Source organism: Oncorhynchus tshawytscha, linkage group LG16 (genome assembly GCF_018296145.1).
Source record: "Oncorhynchus tshawytscha isolate Ot180627B linkage group LG16, Otsh_v2.0, whole genome shotgun sequence".
NCBI lineage: Eukaryota > Metazoa > Chordata > Actinopteri > Salmoniformes > Salmonidae > Oncorhynchus > Oncorhynchus tshawytscha.
The window spans coordinates 45,780,020-45,799,993 of NC_056444.1; the positions used below are offsets into that span (position 1 = coordinate 45,780,020).

Sequence of the window (19,974 nt, forward strand, 5' to 3'; positions counted from 1 at the left end):
TTCTTGGTTCTGTGGGCCTTGCGTCTGTGTTTGTATCTAGAAGAGTGTGTTTGTGTGTTGAGAGTGCGCTCTCACAGCCCACTTGGCACAAATATCAGTTCAACGTCTATTTGTGATTTACATTTGGCTGAGTTTTCAATTAACGATAATTCAATGTGACCTCAACAAAACAATTCACCGTGACATTTGATTTTGATTAAAAGTGTGTTGAAAAAAAGTCGGTTTGGTGGGAGTTGTGTCGATGAGGTTTCTAGGTGACGCTCTTTTCACTTTCTTTCAAACACTTCCCCCTTTTTCTCTCTTTTTGTCTCCCTCTTTCACTGTCACTCTTGTTTCTTTCACTATGCCTGTCTCTCATTCCTCCCTCTGACCGTCCCTTTCTCCCCCTTTAAAAATGTACAGTTGAAGTCGGAAGTTTACATACACCTTAGCCAAATACATTTAAACTCAGTTTTTCACAGTTCCTGACATTTAATCCTAGTAGATATTCCCTGTTTTAGATCAGTTAGGATCACCACTTTATTTTAAGAATGTAAAATGTCAGAATAATAGTAGAGGGAATGATTTATTTCAGCTTTTATTTCTTTCATCACATTCCCAGTGGGTCAGAAGTTTACATACACTCAATTAGTATTTGGTAGCATTACCTTTAAATTGTTTAACTTGGGTCAAACATTTCAGGTAACCTTCCACAAGCTTCCCACAATAAGTTGGGTGAATTGTGGCCCATTCCTCCTGACAGAGCTGGTGTAACTGAGTTTGTAGGGCTCCTTGTTCGCACATGCTTTTTCAGTTCTGCCCACAAATGTTCTCTGGGATTGAGGTCAGGGCTTTGTGATGGCCACTCCAATACCTTGACTTTGTTGTCCTTAAGCCATTTTGCCACCACTTTGGAACTATGCTTGGGGTCATTGTCCATTTGGAAGACCCATTTGCAACCAAGCTTTAATTTCCTGACTGATGTCTTGAGATGTTGCTTCAATGTATCCACATCATTTTCATTCCTCATGTTGCCTTCTATTTTGTGAAGTGCACCAGTCCCAGGTTATGTCAATATAGGACTCATTTTACTATGGATATAGATACTTTTGTACCTGTTTCCTCCAGCATCTTCACAAGGTCCTTTGCTGTTGTTCTGGTATTGATTTACACATTTCTCACCAAAGTACGTTCATCTCTAGGAGACAGAACGCTTCTCCTTCCTGAGTGGTATGACTGCTGCATCGTCCCATGGTGTTTATACTTGCATACTTTTGTTTAAACAGATGAACGTGGTACCTTTAGGCGTTTGGAAATTGCTCCCAAGGATGAACCAGACTTGTGGAGGTCTACAATTCTTTTTCTGAGGTCTTGGCTGATTTCTTTTGATTTTACCATGATGTCAAGCATAGAGGCACTGTAGGTAGGCCTTGAAATACATCCACAGGCACACCCCCCAATTGACTCAAATGATGTCAATTAGCCTATCAGAAGCTTTTAAAGCCATGACATCATTTTCTGAAATTTCCCAAGCCGTTTAAAGGCACAGTCAACTTAGTGTATGTAAAGTTCTGACCCACTAGAATTGTGATACAGTGAATTATAAGTGAAATAATCTGTCTGTAAACAATTGTTGGAAAGATTACTTGTGTCATGCACAAAACTATAGTTTGTTAACAAGAAATTTGTTGAGAGGTTAAAAGTAGTTTTAAGGACTACAACCTAAGTGTATGTAAACTTCTGACTTCAACTGTATATTCTCCCCAGGGGCGCAACTTTAGTTTTAGAAGTGCGGGGGGTTCTCCCTCAGAATTTTTGGGTCATCTAAAGCGCATTTACCACATTTCTACTCGGGCTGTCCCTGAAAAAAAAATCTTGGTCCACGAAGAGTAGTCTTTTTTTTTTTGACCAATCGATTGATCAACATTTTAAAACATGTAGTTTTCCTTAGCCTATATAGACACACCCTATGTGTTTTTATAAAAACAACTATATGTAGGTTTACTGAACTTGTCTGATGCTTTAAGCACACTGTTTGATTAAATAATGAAGACAATCAACAATGACAAATTACTCAAGAGGGAGCCAGAGATCAAGATAGCCTAACCAGAAGAAGAAAAAAAAGTTCCCGACCCTCCTTCTTCCGCTGCTTCGCAGATTCTACCATTATGTTCCTGAAGTTGCCAGTAATAGGCTACACGTGTCAGCAACCTTTTCCATTTGTAGTGCCAATTTATCTTACCATTTCTACCAATCTGCGTGCCTGTTATGATTTCATATGCACATTTTCATGGAACAGTTTTATTTAACTTATAATAGTTGTTGTATCTCAAAATCATTGTCTGTGGTTAATCTACATTCTATATCTAAATGAAAATAATACAAATCTAAATTTATATTGCCATTGCCCACTATGTAATAATAATCTACATAAAGCCAACACATAAAAGCATTGCAGCCTGCAGGTATAAAATATCCTAATAACAATAAATATCTGATAAATCATATTGGCTATTCAGGGCCTGTCTGAAACATTTTATAAAACTATCAACTGGGTCTACCCAAAACTCGCACTAGAAATCTTTAAACATTGTATAAAACTTTTTGGGCAGTAAGAGTTTCCCGCGCCAATGAGCTCGGGACAGACACAGCTGTAGGCTACTTGTGCAAGGCTTAAGAAGTAATCAGGTATTTTATGACGTTTCCACTGGATCAGAGCATTACTTTTTTCCCTTTAATGCCGAGTAGTCTCTCAAGGGAGAGAGCTGGAAATATTGTTCAAGTACTTTGAGGAACTATTGTCATTCTCAATTGATTCTAAAAATCTGACTTTGTTTACTTCCTGTTTGAGGTGAAGAAAAAATACTTTGAGAAGCTGCACAGCTTCTGAGTTAAGACAATCAGAAATACTATCATACATCCCCAATTGAAACATTTATAGGCCTACATTAGCATGCAGGCCAGGTAGCCTAGTCCTACTTAGATATGCGTAATCAGGTTCATGACCTTAACAGGAGTTGACAGGAGTTTTTCAGCAAAAGACAATGACTAAATTGACAAAACTCATAAATGGAATGAAATAAACAAAAACTTGTTTCTTACAATTGTAGCATAGATTGTGAGTTCTGCAAAACACATGTCCAAAATTACCATAACCAAACACACATTGCAGATTAGACATTATGGGAATTAACAGTAAATGTAAACTATTGCTGGTGATGTATGTAACGGGGAATTAATAGACACAGCAAACAATGAAGAACAATTTCAAGCAGAAATTTGCATGCTGTAGCACAAACTCAAAAAAGTTCTGGGACACTGTAGTCCATGGAGAATAAGAGCACCTCCTCCCAGCTGCCCACTGCACTGAGGATAGGAAACACTGTCACCACCGATAAATCCACTATGATTGAGAATTTCAATAAGCTTTTTTTTACGGCTGGCCATGCTTTCCACCTGGCTACCGCTACCCCGATCAACAGCCCTCCACCCCCCACAGCACCTCACCCAAGCCTCCCCATTTCTCCTTCACCCAAATCCAGATAGCTGATGTTCAGAAAGAGCTGCAAAATCTGGACCCCTACAAATAAACTGGGCTAGATAATCTGGATCCTCTCTTTCTAAAATGATCTGCCGAAATTGTTGCAACCCCTATTACTAGCCTGTTCAACCTCTCTTTCATATCGTCTGAGATTCCCAAAGATTGGAAAGATGCCGCGGTCATCTCCCTCTTCAAAGGGGGAGACACTCTAGACCCAAACTGCAACAGACCTATATCTATCCTACCCTGCCTTTCTGAGGTTTTCGAAAGCCAAGTTAACAAATATTACCAACCATTTCGAATCTCCCGTACCTTCTCCCCATACCTGGCCAAGGCATTCGACTCTGTCAATCACCATATTAATATCGACAGACTTAATATCCTTGGTTTCTCAAATTATTGCCTCGCCTGGTTCACCAACTACTTCTCTGATAGAGTTCAGTGTGTCAAATCGGAGGCCTGTTGTCCGGACCTCTGGCAGTCTCTATGGGGGTGCCACAGGGTTCAATTCTCGGGCCGACTCTCTTCTCTGTATACATCAATGATGTCGCTCTTGCTGCTGGTGATTCTCTGATCCACCTCTAAGCAGACGACACCATTATGTATACCTCTGGCCCTTCTTTGGACACTGTGTTAACTAACCCCCAGACAAGCTTCAATGCCATACAACTCTCCTTCCGTGGCCTCCAACTGCTCTTAAATGCAAGTAAAACTAAATGCATGCTCTTCAACCGATCGATGCCCGCACCTGCCCGCCTGTCCAGCATCACTACTCTGGACGGTTCTGACTTAGGATATGTGGATAACTACAAATACCTAGGTGTCTTGTTCGACTATAAACTCTCCTTCCAGACTCACATTAAGCATCTCAAATCCAAAATGAAATCTAGAATTAGCTTCCTATTTTGCAACTCAGCATCCTTCACTCATGCTGCCAAACATACCCTCGTAAAACTGACCATTCTACCGATCTTCGACTTCGGCGATGTCATTTACAAAATAGCCTCCAACACTGCATCCAATTTGTTGAGTAGAGTCTATCACAGTGCCATCACCAAAGCCCCATATACTACCCACCACTGCTACCTGTACGCTCTCGTTGGCTGGCCCTCGCTTCATACTCGTCGCCACACCCACTGGCTCCAGGTCATCTACAAGTCTCTGCTAGGTAAAGCCCCGCCTTATCTCAGCTCACTGGTCACCATAGCATCACGCGCTCCAGCAGGCATATCTCACTGGTCATTCCCAATGCTAATTCTTCCTTTGGCCGCCTTTCCTTCCAGTTCTCTGCTGCCAATGACTGGAAAGAACTGCAAAAATCACTGAAGCTGGAGACTCATATCTCCCTCACTAGCTTTAAGCACCAGCTGTCAGAGCAGCTCACAGATCACTGCACCTGTGCATAGCCCATCCATCTACCTCATCCCCAAACTGTATTTATTTAATTATCTTGCTCCTTTGCACTCCAGTATCTCTACTTGCACATTAATCTTCTGCACATCTACCATTGTAGAGTTTAATTGCTATATTGTAATTACTTCACTACCATGGCCTATTTATTGCCTTTACCTCCCTTATCCTACCTCATTTGCACATACTGTATATAGACTTTTTTCCCCAACTGTATTATTGACTGTATGTTTGTTTACTCCATGTGTAACTCTGTGTTGTATGTGTCGAACTGCTTTGCTTTATCTTGACCAGGTCGCAGTTGCAAATGAGAACTTGTTCTCAACTTGCCTACCTGGTTAAATAAAGGTGAAATAAAAAAATGAAATAAAAAAAGTTATGAAACAATGAATACCCACAAAATGGCGGGAGAGAGCACATTCTGGTGATGTGCCTTGTGCATCTGAGCCACAATCCCCATATTCTTGGCATCCACACGGCCTCCTCAGTGGTGGAAAAAGTACCCAATTGTCATACTTGAGTAAAAGTAAAGATACCTTAATAGAAAATAACTGAAGTAAAAGTGAAGGTCACCCAGTAAAATACTATTTGAGTAAAAGTCTAAATGCATTTAGTTTTAAATACACTTAATTATCAATAGTAAAAGTATAAATCATTTGAAATTGCTTATAATTTTTTTAAAGCGTTTTTTTAACGGATTTCCGGCAGCACACTCCGGCAATAATTTACCAACAAAGCATTTATGTTTAGTGAGTCTGCCAGATCAGAGGCAGGGATGTTCAGGGATGACCAAGGATGTTCTCTTGATAAATGCGTGAATTGGACCATTTTCCTGTCTTGCTAAGCATTTGTATTTGTATTTATTATGAATCCCCGTTCCTGGGGTCCTGCAAAATTAAGGCAGTTTATACCATTTTAAAAACATTATAATACATTCACAGATTTCACAACACACTGTGCCCTCAGGCATTTAAAATGTAACAAGTACTTTTGGGTGTCAGGGAAAATGTATATGGTGTAAAAAGTACATTATTTTCTTTAGGAATTTAGTAGAGTAAAAGTAAAAGTTGTCAAAACTATAAATAGCAAAGTAAAGTACAGATACACCCCAAAAAATTACTTAAGTAGTAGGCTACTTTAAAGTATGTTTTACTTTAAAGTACTTTACACCACTGGGCCTCCTCAATGGATTAGTCCACTGAGACAGGCCAAATCACACAGGCGTCTCGTGTGCCATGAAAATAATTGTTTTATTTGCGACTGTACGACAAAAATAATTGAACGTTTTCAATACAGACCCCTTCTGTCAAACAGGCACCCAGACCTTATGAAAGTTGCACAGTATACCCTTAATCTGGTAATAAATCAAATATATTGATACACAATTTGACATTTCTGCCATGCAGTCTGAAGTTGTGGTAGGATAACCAACCTTCCAATTAATGGCAATGCATTTCTTAGCCACTATAAATGCTAGGTTACATAGTTTCTTCTTATAACAGTCTCAAGTATTAACATTTCCAAGCAAACAAAAACAGGGAGAAGAATCTGTAGACCTGCTGAGGTAAAATAAATAAATCAAATCTAGTGAATCTAATAAATCAAATCACACTCTTTGCCAGAATTCAGCCAGCCTTCACAAGATCATAACATATGCAAATATGTCCCCTTTTGTGTTTTACACTTCCAGCAGACTAATTACATTTCTGAGGGCATGATATTCAGTTTCACTGGCATATAGGATGCTCTATGGATGATCTTAAAGTGCAGTAATTTATGTCTGAGATGATATGAACATGACTGGGCATTCAAACATATCTGTATCCATTCATCTTCATCAATATTGTGCTGTGTACTGACTGTGCACCATGACAGAGTAGCCTGTAGAGCTAAGGAAACTGACAGATCAATAACGTTACATTGCTATACTGACTCTAATAAAAACTCACATTGCGCTGTCAAAAAACGTCAGGATATTCGTCTTCAATTCTTTGGCCACTGGTTTCATTGTTTGACTCAGGTCTCGTGTGATTGAGGCAAAAATAATACAAAGTTAGTCAGCAAGCTAGCTAATGTTAGCCAACTTTTGGCTAGCTCTTATGGTACTGCCCGAAAACTAGCCAAGTTAATTTACTTCTGTTGAAACGGGACAAAAACATTTCCATACACACAACAGCTGTTAGCTATTGCTATCTGACAGATAGCTAGAGGCTAGAGCTGAACCGGCTGTGGTAGCTACTTGCTAGTTCATTCTCTTCAGACAGAACTTCAGTCGAGAGGGGATTGAACATTAGCTAACGTTACATGTTAGTTACACTACTAGCTCAGCACTGGTAATAAATATTTTTTTCCTTTTAGTCTAATCAACAGATACCTCGACAGCTACACCAGTCAAATAAAGAGTAACCCGTTTCTGCTCTGCTTGCCTTTACAACTCTGAAAAAAAGGGGCAACACACAAAGAGAGCCGCTGCAGACAGTAGCACTGTGCTGGTCACTCACTTGTCCGCATGATCTGTGGTCCTAAAGCACACCATTGCCACTTTTTTTGTATCACAGTGCAATGATAAAACTGGGGGGAAACAAAAATAAAAATGTCCCCGTCCTCCGTGAAAGTTGAGCCCCTGATTCTCCCTAACAGCTTTCTCCTTGACAGAGACTAAGAGTGTGTGTTGAACCACAGTGCTCACTGAGAGACCTGAGAGTAAGAGCTCATCTGTGTGTTCAGTGTGTGAGGGTCAGGGGTGGGTTTTCAGGATGACTCTATATGATGAGCAGTGTGAGAGAGGGAGAGCGGGGGTGTGTGTTTCTGTGTATGTGTTTGTGAGTGAGAGTAATTTAGCTAAAACAAAAAAGCTGCCTGATAAGAGTCCCTGGAGTGGGTCGTCCGCTTCTAATCACCCTCCCCCACACACACCCAGCAAATCACGTTCCTGCAAACCCCTTCATCTCCGCTCTCTTAAATGGCAAGCTGGCACCCCTTCTCCCATGGTTGTTACGAGACAGACAGGGTATCACTGAAGGCGCTATCACTCCTGGTGTGGAGACATCTGTCTTCCACCCACAGGCAATAGTGTGACACACAGTGGAGGTGTTCTTATTTGGGCTGCTATCTGGGAAAACACACACACGCATGCACACAGCTCTGTCAGTGATTCCTGCCTTTACAGAGCTCCTCGTGAATAGTGGAACTCGATGTTATCTTTTCTCGTAGCCAGTGTAACCCTGTTTGACCTTGCATGTGGCTTCGTCCACTGTGTTTACTAAAGGTTCCAGGTCTCACGTGTGTGTGTTTGGCCAGCAGATTCAAATAATAAAATCTGGATGATTAGTTGATTATTTGAATCAGCTGTGTTGTGCTAGGGCAAAAAACAAAACGTGCACCCCTTGGGGTCCGGAGGACTGAGTTTGGGAAACGCTGGTCTAACCTTTATTTATGTGTGTTCTCCTGTGTGTCAGATGTATCAGCTGTCTGAGCACCAGGTGGAGGTGTTACTGGGACCAGGACAGCCACTCTTGCCTCTCCTCTAAAGACGACTCCAAACATAGCCTGCTAGAGGTGAGTTAGCCCTCTGTTAAACCACTCCAGTCAGAATCACTGGCTAGTTTAGAAGTAGCTCTATTAGTTACAGATCGAAGATCCATTCTCCACTAGTCCTAACCTTAAACATTAGCGGGGAAAATGTCAAATTAAACCCTAGATCAATGGCAACCAATCAGAAGCTCCTATGATGATCTCAGTCCATTCTGATTTGGCCTCATGTAACATTCCGGCCAGTCATACCAGGTTAAAGCTGTCTTACTGTTGTCAGCCATTTTTGAAACAGCCCATAAAACACAGGGAGACATGGTTAACAGACTCCTAATGAGATAATGGGCCATGTTAAAGCCTCTCTGACCTTCTCAGGGCTCTCTCTCCCAGTTCTTCATGGTGGTGGCTTTTGATAGGCCCTCTGTAACCAGAGTGAAGAATAGGCTCACTGTTTCACCGTTTTTCCTGTCTACTGTACAGTGCTGTATAATGGTGCCCTGGTGTATAGTTAGTGTGTATGGTGCCAGAGTGGGAGCTGCTTTCATCTGAAATTGTTTGTTAGTAATGATGTTTTTAAAATGGTCCAAATCTGGCATGGAGGACTGATCTCAATATAAAACCTCTTTTGAGATATAAAAATCTCAGTCAAACTTTAATTGTTGTGAGAACAGTTATCCCTTTAAGTATTGTTATGTCACGGCAGGAAATGCTCGTTATGTTCATTGAAGCTATCACAACCCCTTAGACACACTATTCACCTCCTCTGAGCATACCTAGGTTCTGACAGCATCACTGCTGTGGTACAGCCAGCCACCCCTCTCTCATACTGCCGTTGGTGTTAGAGAAGCAAAGTTGCCCTGCCACTGTTTGGATCCCCACACACAGTCTGATTGAGTCCATAGAAACTGGTGTACTCTGAAGGCGTGTGGTTAGGTGAGTCAGAGTGAGCTTGGCTCTGTTAGTCTGTTAGCTGGACATAACATTTTTTAAGTCTGGTTTTCTGTGTTGAGCCCCATCCTGCCATTATTCCGCCATCTTTGCCTTCCGGTGGGCCTGTTTTTCTAATCCCTCACCACCCGTCCATTTTAGGCTGTTGTTTCACTCTGAGCAGAGCAGAGCTTCACCCTCTCATTTCCTCCTCCTTCCTCCCAGCAACATAAACAGGACAGGTATTTTTGGAAGCGGATGTCTGCAGGGGAACCATTGTTTTCTTTAACCCCTGAGTGTGTGTCACTTCCTGTCCCCCAGAATGCTACTTTCTGTCCAAGTCTTGTGGCAGAGAATGTTGCACCTTCGCCCTCGGGGATGACCCAGAACTTCACCCTGTTCCTAGACAACGTGGTACAGGTACAATATACAGTAGCCCCTGTTAGATACTATACTAAATGTGGTACAAGATAGGAGTGAAGTGATTCAGGCTCTTAGAGGGAGATTCGTGGGAATGATAGTGAACCCCTCAGTGGTTGCTCTTTGGGAATGAGCTGAGACATCTGCAGTGACTGCAATGAACAGGTTAGAATCAGAATGATGAATGGCTTTATCTCCTCACTTATTTGAAACACCTTTTAGCTGTCTGTTCCCACCAGGTTCTCTGATATCTTATCTCCCAGTAGATATACAGGCATTCACAGACATATGGAGACATTCAAAGAACACATAGCAATCTTTAGTACTATTTGCCCTATCTTTTCACTTTTAGACACTTTTTACCTTCAGACACTGATCTCAGATCAGTCTGTATATCCCAAATCCTAACCTCAATTTATTGGAGGAAAAAAGTGATGAGGGTCTGACTCTGTTAGCTTGTGACATTCCATCTCTGACTAGTTGCCAAGTCTGGTCAGTCATAACCATAACCCTGTGCCCTTTCACACACTCTCTGACTGGGTTTCTATGGCGACAGACAGTTAGTCACATATACCCACAAAAACACACACATGCACACACACACACAGTTTATTGGCATAGATATAATCAACCTTTGATAGCTGTTATTATTTCATTTCAGTTATTTGAACAATGTCATCAGCTTTGCTGTGAGTCAGATGTATATGTGTTGTAAAGTATAGAAAAGGAGGTCTCATACTACAGTGGGAAGACTAGCTTGACCTGGCAATCCTTGCTATTATTTAGCTTGTTTAAACATGGCTCTATGCCTCAAATTGGCATATAGTCGATCTGGGGCAAAGAACGCAATGACTATTCAGAGAAGATCTTTATGAATCAGGGAAACGTAGTCGAAAGCAGAAGGAACATAAACAATGTAATGTGAAAGGGTAAATGTTTTACAGTTCAAAGCATCACAGTCATATACTTTTTTGAAATATATACTTTTTGCCTTCATTTAGCAAGTCAGTTAAGAACAAATTCTTATTTACAATGACTGCCTACCCCAGCCAAACACGGATGACGCTGGGCCAATTGTGCGCCGCCCTATGGGACTCCCAATCATGGCCAGATGTGATACATCCTGGATTCGAACCAGGCACTGTAGTGAAGCCTCTTGCACTGAGATGCAGTGCCTTACACTGCTGTGCCACTCGGGAGACCGAGTGACTTATTCTGGCCTATTATAACATGTTAAATCAATCCATATGTAACTGTTCATACATACCTTATGACTGACTACAAGCACTTTGAGTAGATTGACTGCACTTCTCTTCCTGACGTGTACACTATTACACACAAAATGTGTGGTCATATCTCCTGATGTTTTGGCTGAAATGTGAATTCATAGTAAACCCCTCTGCATCCCAGATGAGTTGCTGAGGTAGGGGACTTTTACCGTCCAGATGTTGATGAATATGATGAATTATTAATGGATTCTAAATTCTGCTTGGCAGGGACAATTATCCTGGGCTATTTAGATGTTTTGCATTCCTCCCCTCCCAGGGTTGTCAATGGTTACCAACTATTCAGGACAGAGTTCTCTCCCAGCCAGGTCCTTGTTATTGTTTCTCATATGACACTCTATTCCCTACATAGTGCATGTACATTCATGAACCAATTAACATTAGCCCTGATCGACTAATAGGTATGTTAGCTCAACTAAACGAAACAGCCACCATGCTGATAATGGAACTAGAAGAAGTGCACACTGAATAAAGATACACTATTTGTAGCTCCAAAACAAACTATTGTGAAAATATGGAGTTTTCTGGATGCCAGGCTATTACTTTAGCTAACTTGTCGCTTTCTTGCCAATGTTCTCTTGCCAATGTTTGGCATGACATTTCCAAAGCAGTTGGCTGAAGCAGAAACAGATTGGCATCTAAGCTACAGGACTAGCTAGGATGAGGAAAGTAAAGACATAACAAGATGTGTAAAGGTAATATACAGTATCCCAAAATGTGTCCCTGTAAACCCTGTTTCCCTGGGTGATGTCAGACTGTGCCTCCCCTCTGATTGGTTTATAAATGAAATGTCATTGCCATGACGACATGGCTGTATTGTTTTGTTCCTTAGGGGGAGGAGCTAGAGTGTGACTTTGGGAACGAGCAGCGGTATGATTCCCGATGGCTGGAGGACAGCTCAGGGGTCAAGTGCAGTGGAGTGACGGTGAGTACAACCAATAATGTTCCAAGAGTAGCTGTCACGCAACACAATCTTTGTAAAGGGCCAATAAGAAATAAGCTGTTTAGTGTATGGCCAAAGCCATGCTTACTGGTAGTGTATGGTGAAATGGCCGATCAGCGGGCGTGTCTCTCTTACCATATAGCTAACCACTGTGGAGAAGAGTCAGGTGTTTCAGCTCAATCTGCGTAGAAAGGGACACCTGGACAAATACATCGACAGCCCTAAACCCATGACAGGTATGAGCGCATGCACGCACACACACACATTTGTCTTAATATCCTTGTGCGGATCAAAACATTTATTCCCATTCACAATCTTATTTTCCCTAAACTTAACCCTAACACCAAAGCCCTAACCCTGAACCTAACCCTATCTCCTAAACCTAACACTTATTCTAAACTTAACCCTATTCAAAACCCCTAAAATAGCCTCTTTCCTTGTGGGGACCCGAATTATCCATGTTTTGCTATCTTTGCAAGGACTTCTGTTACCCTCAAGGATAGTAAAACCACACACACACACACACACACACACACACACACACACACACACACGCCCACTCCCAGATGCCAGTATATTCTCAAAGTTAACAGGCCATGTGTTTACCATGTGAGCCCTTAGAGCAGAAGAACAGCCCTGGCCCACAGCCAGAAAAAAGGCATACTTTATTACAAGATTGATGCTTCATACCGTGCTCAGTCATCAAAACACACACACAAGCGCACATGATTTCTCTATGGGAGGTGCTGGAACATAGGCATGCTCATCTGTTTCTCTTTCTTTCTGTTCATATGTCTTTCTCAGTTTTTCTGGGTTTATTTCTATTATGTTGAATATTTTTTATCCAAAGCATCTGACATAGGCTCAGTATAATATATTCAGCCCATACGGTTACGTGATGTAGCCTGTATGTTGCTAGCATGCTGTATTGTAATAATAAAGCTCTCTCCCTCTCCCTCCCCCTCTTTCACTCTCAGTGGAGGTGTATAACTGTGGGGTGGGCAATGGGGACTGTTCTCAGTGTTGGGGACGTGAGAACCTGGGACATCTGTGTGGCTGGTGTGACAACAGCTGTAGACCCAGGAATGACTGCCAGTATATGAATAGCCAGTGTCCTGACCCCGAGATCACCAAGGTAGGAATACACACACACACACATCATGTCCCATCCGCGAGATCCATAAGACTGAACCTATACTCTAGTGTATAGTGGTTCAACCTTTAAAGTTGTGTCATACTGCAGCACACCTTGCGGGCTGCCGCAGAATTCTATGGTACTTTATTTAAGTGCTAGTTAGTGCTAGTTTGACCACCAGAGGGCATCTTTGGGAAGCATTTGACAGTTTTTAATATTGGCTTTTTTTGTAAAAACATAGTATATGGGATTGATTTTAAGAAATGTATCTTAATTAATTGGATTATTAATTGGATTATGGTGTTTCTATTCCAAGAAAAACGAAAAACAAAACCCTGAGGGTTTCCGTTAGGACAATATGGCGCTGTACAACGTGACGGGTCGGGAGTAGGCTGACCAAGAGCAAAATGATCCTAACATTTCCACCCCCTAATTGTAGGCTAACCAATACCCAAATTGAGATTTTGTGAAAATAAAATCTGCATTGATTTATCAAGACTAGTCCCATGCTTCCCCACATGGGGTTAGGCTGTTGCTTCAAATCCTATTATAACAATTGGATGACTTTGGGTGTTCCAGTAAGCAACAATTTATTGCCTTCATTAGCCTACTTTATTCTGAAAAATTAATCCGGATCTCTGCTAAACCTACAAACAAAGATGAACTGGTGAAGGCCATCAAGACGTTTTGGCTTGAGAAACTGATGATACAACATTGCAACAAATACATTGATCTTATCATCTGAGCAAGGTTTTACCCGTGGTCATGGAGCTGGGGTGTACTGTTCTGTAGCTGAAATAAACATCTGCATTTTGAAAGTTTTTTATTGTTATTTTATGAATGAAAGCATAAAGATGTTGATGAGCAGTTACTCTGTAAAACTTTAGAGTACTTAAGCATAAAATAAATTGCAAATTGGGAGGGATTTTCACACCTACCGGGCTATTAAACTAATCGTTGGATAACAGATTGGCTCTCGGAACTCATTAAGAGGAGGCTTCTATCTTCAATATGATTTAAATGTCACAATGTCACAAATAATTGAACACACACAATATGAGCAGATTAACTTGGTAAAAAAATATGATATTTTGGAGAAGATTTCATTTCAAATGATCGAAAGTGAGCGATTGTAATCTGAATAAAGGGGAAAAGTCCATTCTTGAACATGGGGTGAGACATTCTTACTAATTTGTAAATAAAGACAGTTTGTTCTATAGAATTATTTATTACGATTTTTAGAGGGAGAGAAACCAAAAGCCCACCATGCCTATTTTTCGAAAATCATCAGTTCACACGTCAAGTGAAATTCCCGCATTGTATTTCCCCAAGTTCTCTCTTAACTCTAGAACCACTGACCGTTTTTGTTGTTGTTGCCGGATGCAGGACTCTAGTGCCAGAGGAGAGACTCTCAGAAAACAACTCCATTAATTGCCACAGTTTAGGCTACTGTAATGATTCCCTGATGGGAAATCAAATCAAATCAAAGTGTATTTGTCACATGTGCCTTACAGTGAAATGCTTACTTACAGGCTCTAACCAGTGCAAATTTTAAAAAAATAATTAAGTATTATGTGAACAATAGGTAAGTAAAATAAATAAAAACAACAGTAAAAAGACAGTGAAAAATAACAGTAGCGAGGCTATATACAGTAGCGAGGCTATAACAGCAGCGAGGCTATATACAGGCATGATCAACAGAGAGTAGCAGTAGCGTAAAAGGGGGTTGGCGAGTGGTGGATGGCGGGACACAATGCAGATAGCCCGGTTAGCCAATGTGCAAGGGCACTGGTTGGTCGGGCTAATTGAGGTAGTATGTGCATGTATGTATAGTTAAAGTGACTATGCATATATGATAAACAGAGAGTAGCAGCAGAGTAAAAGACGGGTTTGGGGGGGCCCACAATGCAAATAGTCCGGGGAGCCATTTGATTACCTGTTCAGGAGTCTTATGGGTTGGGTGTAAAAACTGCTCGGTCATCCTTTTCCTGTAGTCCACAATAATCTCCTTAGGCTTGGTTATGTTGAGGGATAGGTTGTTATTCTGGCACCACCCGGATAGGTCTCTGACCTCCTCCCTGTAGGCTGCCTCGTTGTTGTCGGTGATCAGGCATATCACTGTAGTGTCGTCTGCAAACTTAATGATAGTGTTGGAGTTGTGCCTGGCCATGCAGTTGTGAGTGAACAGGGAGTACAGGAGGGGACTGAGCACGCACCCCTGAGGGCCCCAGTGTTGAGGATCAGCGTGGCAGATGTGTTGCTACCTACCCTCACCACCTGGAGGCGGCCCGTCAGGAAGTCCAGGATCCAGTTGCAGAGGGAGCTGTTTAGTCCCAGGATTCTTAGCTTAGGTGATGAGATTTGAGGGTACTATGGTGTTGAACGCTGAGCTGTAGTCAATGATTAGCATCCTCACGTAGGTGTTCCTTTTGTCCAAGTGGGAAAAGGCAGTGTGGAGTGCAATAGAGATTGCATCAACTGTGGATCTGTTTGGGAGGTATGCAAATTGGAGTGGGTTTAGGGTTTCTGGGATAATGATGTTGATTTGAGCCATTACCAGCCTTTCAAAGCACTTCATGTCTACGGACGTGACTGCTACAGGTCTGTAGTTATTTAGGCAGGTTGCCTTCGTGTTCTTGGGCACAGGGACTATGGTGGTTTGCTCGAAACATGTTGGTAATAGAGACTCAATCAGGGACATGTTGAAAATGTCAGTGAAGACACCTGCCAGTTGGTCAACACATGCCCGGAGCACACATCCTGGTAATCCGTCTGGGCCCGCAGCCCTGTGAATGTTGACCTGTTTTATAGATCTTACTTACGTCGGCTACAGAAAGCGTGATCACACAGTCATCGGGAACAGCAGATTCTCTCATGCATACCTCAGTGTTGCTTGCCTCAACGCGAGCGTAGAAGTGATTAAGCTCCTCTGGTAGGCACGTGTTACTGGGCAGCTCGCGGCTGTGCTTCCTTTGTAGTCTGTAATAGTTTGCAATCCCTGCCACATAAGACGAGCGTCGTAGCCGGTGTAGTACGATTCAATCTTAGCCCTGTATTGACGCTTTCCTGTTTGATGGTTCGTCGGAGGGTTTAGCAGGATTTCTCATAAGCTTCCGAGTCCTGCACCTTGCAAACGGCAGCTCTACCCTTTAGCTCAGTGCGAATGTTGCCTGTAATCCATGGCTTCTTGTTGGGATATGTACGTACAATCACTTGGGGACGATGTCATTGATGCATTTATTGATAAAGCCACTGACTGATGTGGTGTACTCCTCAATGCCATCGGAAGAAACCCAGAACATGTTCCACTGTGATAGCAAAATAGCCCTGCTTCATCTGATCACTTTTTTATAGACCGAGTCACTGGTGCTCCCTGCTTTAATTTTTGCTTGTAAGCAGGAATCAGGAGGATAGAATTGTGGTTGGATTTAACAAATGGAGGGCGAGGGAGAGCTTTGTAGGCGTCTCTGTGTGTGGAGTACAGGTGATCTATAAAACAAATTCCCTCTGGTTTCACATTTAACATGTTAATAGAAATTTAGTAGAACTGATTTCAGTTTCCCTGCATTGAAGTCTCCGGCCACTAGAAGCACCGCCTCTGGGTGAGCGTTTTCCTGTTTGCTTATTTCCTTATACAGCTGACTGAGTGCGGTTTTTGTGCCAGCATCTGTCTGTGGTTGTAAATAAACAGCCACGAAAAGTGTAGCTGAAAACTCTCTAGGCAAATGGTGTGGTCTGTATTTTATCACAAGATACTCTACTTCAGGCGAGCAAAATCGGATTTCGTACCCCAGCTGTTGTTTACAAATATGCACAGACCACCCCCCCTCATCTTACCGAGTGTGCTGTTCTATCATGCCGGTGCAGCGTATATCCCTCTAGCTGAATATCCATGTCATCATTCAGCCACGATTCCGTGAAACATAAGATATTACAGTTTTTGATGCCCCGTTGGTAGGATATTCGTGATCGTACCTCATCTAATATTACTCGTTGGTGAGTAATATTGACGGTAACGGATGATTGTGAAGATTGATTGTTTTTTATAAGATAAGTTTAATGCTAGCTAGCAACTCACCTTGTCTCCTTGCTGCACTCGCGTAACAGGTGGTCAGCCTGCCGCGCAGTTTCCTCGTGGAATGCAATGAAATCGGCTATAAACGGCATCTAAAAATGCCTATTACCGATTATTATGAAAACTTGCAATCGGCCATGCCAATTAATCAGTTGACCTCTAATGCTGGGAAAGGTACTTTCTTGTATACTGGAGCCTCAGAATGGAATGAGTTGCCTCTGCCCATAAAAACGACGTACTCTCTGGGCAGCTTTAAAAATAAAGTAAAAATATGTTTGATGTGCCCATATGAATAACCTCTATGATGTAACTGCAATGATGAGATAGATGTTCTTCTTCTTTGTTTTATGTTTTATTATTTCACTGCAATACTGTGTTTAACTTCATTCGATCTTGCCTAGCCATCTTATCTCAAGAGGATCACAATGGAAATAGGTCCCAGACTTTGTGTTATCCTCCATGATTTTACTCATGTGCATCTATGGCTTTTTCAAGTTTTATGTGTGCTTGTTTTTTAAAATGGTCGAATTAATAAACTAAACTAAACTACCGATAGATCAGCGTTCTAACCCCCGCTTGTGATAGTATAGTGCGATGACAGAATGCCACCATCTACCACAAACAGTCATGGAAGAACCACTGTGCACACAATTGTCCATCCGCTCATTATTGACTTAGGCCCACATTTAGAACAGGAAATGTCACTTGACCTGTCACATGGTGTGCTGCGGGTGGGCACTGTGCCCTGCCTTTCCTCTGCAGGTGCTTATACACCTGCATTGCTTGCTGTTTGGGGTTTTAGGCTGGGTTCTGTACAGCACTTTGAGATATCAGCTGATGTAAGAAGGGCTATATAAATACATTTGATTTGTCTCGTGATGAAGGTTTATTTTGGAAGGGGAAGTATTTTTACAGAGCCTCATTAAACCAAGTCAATCTGAAATAACACACTATATACTGTACTACTCACTGACTGGCTGACTCCACAGCACAGTCACACCACTTAAGACACTGGCCCTTATGGAGGAACAACACAATTGATCTGGAGGGATGACAGAGGGCATGGGAACACTTTCTGTCTGTCTGTCTGTCTGTCTGTCTAGAGAGAGAGAGAGAGAGAGAGAGAATTCTGTGCATAATATTTGTACTAATGTTTGAGCTCTCTACGCGGTCACCCACAGGAATAGAATTGAGCAATACACAACTACATTACAAGATGTGACCACACTTCAACCACATGGGTCAAGTTTATTTGGTTGCAGAGCTCCTCTTTGTGGTCATTAAACTTCATTATTGGGAACACATGGTTTCAACAGTTGATTTGGATTCATCTGGGTGACCGTGCTCTTTTGTACCGATACTTTGAACCTCTGTGGTTATGTCGCTGTGTTAAGAGCTGCGTTAAAACCCACTTTGAACGCTACTGAATGCTGCCTTTATCTGTGCTGCAGTTGCAGACGGGAAGTACGGTTCGCATGAGGCCCAGTCGGCCTAAACACTTCCTGATGATTAAACCTGCCTTGCCTGGCCCAGCAGGGAAACAAAGGAGTCTGACTGACACACACACACACTCAAACAATCTATAATATCTTACACACATGGATATACCTTTATTCAAACGCCATCAAGGATTTAGAGGCACAACTCACAGACTAGTAGCTGTTACCACTGTCAGCACACTCAGTGCTGACTCTCTGTATCAGCCATTGTGTCATGACTCATGGACTGTTGAGTGTCCATCTGTTTGTGTATCCCACTGAGATGACTGGGGTTAGATGTGTTGAAATCCTCAATGCGAGGGCAGCTCAAAGACACAAACACACATGCTCATAAACACACACACACACACACACACACACACACACACACTGGAATAGCTGCCTCAGGAGAAGTGATTGTAAGGCAGGAAACTAGGGCTGTGGTTGTGGGAGTGTGATGCAATGCCTTGGCAGCCATGTTTTCCCAGACATAGAATCACCAGGAGTTAGAGTAACAGTCAGTCAGAGTTCTCAGCTTTACGGGGGAGTATCTTGTCTCCCACAGTATCACCCGTGGTTTACTGTTACCCCGTATGCTACAGTGACTGTGTATAAAGGTTGTATGGGCTGTTGCTCTAAGGTTTTCCTTACTAGGCCACATTTTTTCTTAGTCAGCTTTCAAATGGTTGGGAAATCAGTAATTGTAGCATATTCTTTGAGTAGAAGTCTTATCAAATGACAAATAATATTAAGTACATGCCAGCTAGCACATAACATTCTGAGAACCATATGTTTCTTAGAGCTTGGTGAGAACGTGGTTGTCCTATTATTCGTTTTGCATACAACTTTCCCACAACGTTCTGGGAATGGTACAGGAAACCCAGCTAGCACATACAGTACAAGAGCATTTTTATATATTTATTTTTTATTTCACCTTTATTTAACCAGGTAGGCTAGTTGAGAACAAGTTCTCATTTGCAACTGCGACCTGGCCAAGACAAAGCATAGCAGTGTGAACAGACAACAACACAGAGTTACACATGGAGTAAACAATAAACAAGTCAATAACAGTAGAAAAAAAGAATCTATATACATTGTGTGCAAAAGGCATGAGGAGGTAGGCAATAAATGGGCCATAGGAGTGAATAATTTCAATTTAGCAGATTAACACTGGAGTGATAAATGATCAGATGAACATGTGCAGGTAGAGATACTGGTGTGCAAAAGAGCAGAAAAGTAAATAAATAAA

At 41.9% G+C, this 19,974-nt stretch overlaps 1 protein-coding gene across 2 annotated transcripts in view; it reads left to right on the forward strand.

The window, feature by feature from the left end:
• The window catches only part of LOC112215166 (plexin-D1), a 99,901-nt gene that overhangs the window by 32,310 nt on the left and 47,617 nt on the right, over window positions 1-19,974 (forward strand). Inside the window, exons 8-12 of one of the 2 annotated variants that reach the window (XM_042299211.1) lie at window positions 8,389-8,488; window positions 9,710-9,808; window positions 11,927-12,019; window positions 12,180-12,273; window positions 13,015-13,172. In XM_042299211.1, the coding sequence (XP_042155145.1) occupies window positions 8,389-8,488; window positions 9,710-9,808; window positions 11,927-12,019; window positions 12,180-12,273; window positions 13,015-13,172 (544 nt within the window). The remainder of the gene's footprint in view (window positions 1-8,388; window positions 8,489-9,709; window positions 9,809-11,926; window positions 12,020-12,179; window positions 12,274-13,014; window positions 13,173-19,974) is intronic. The other variant, XM_042299212.1, reaches the window with a different exon arrangement.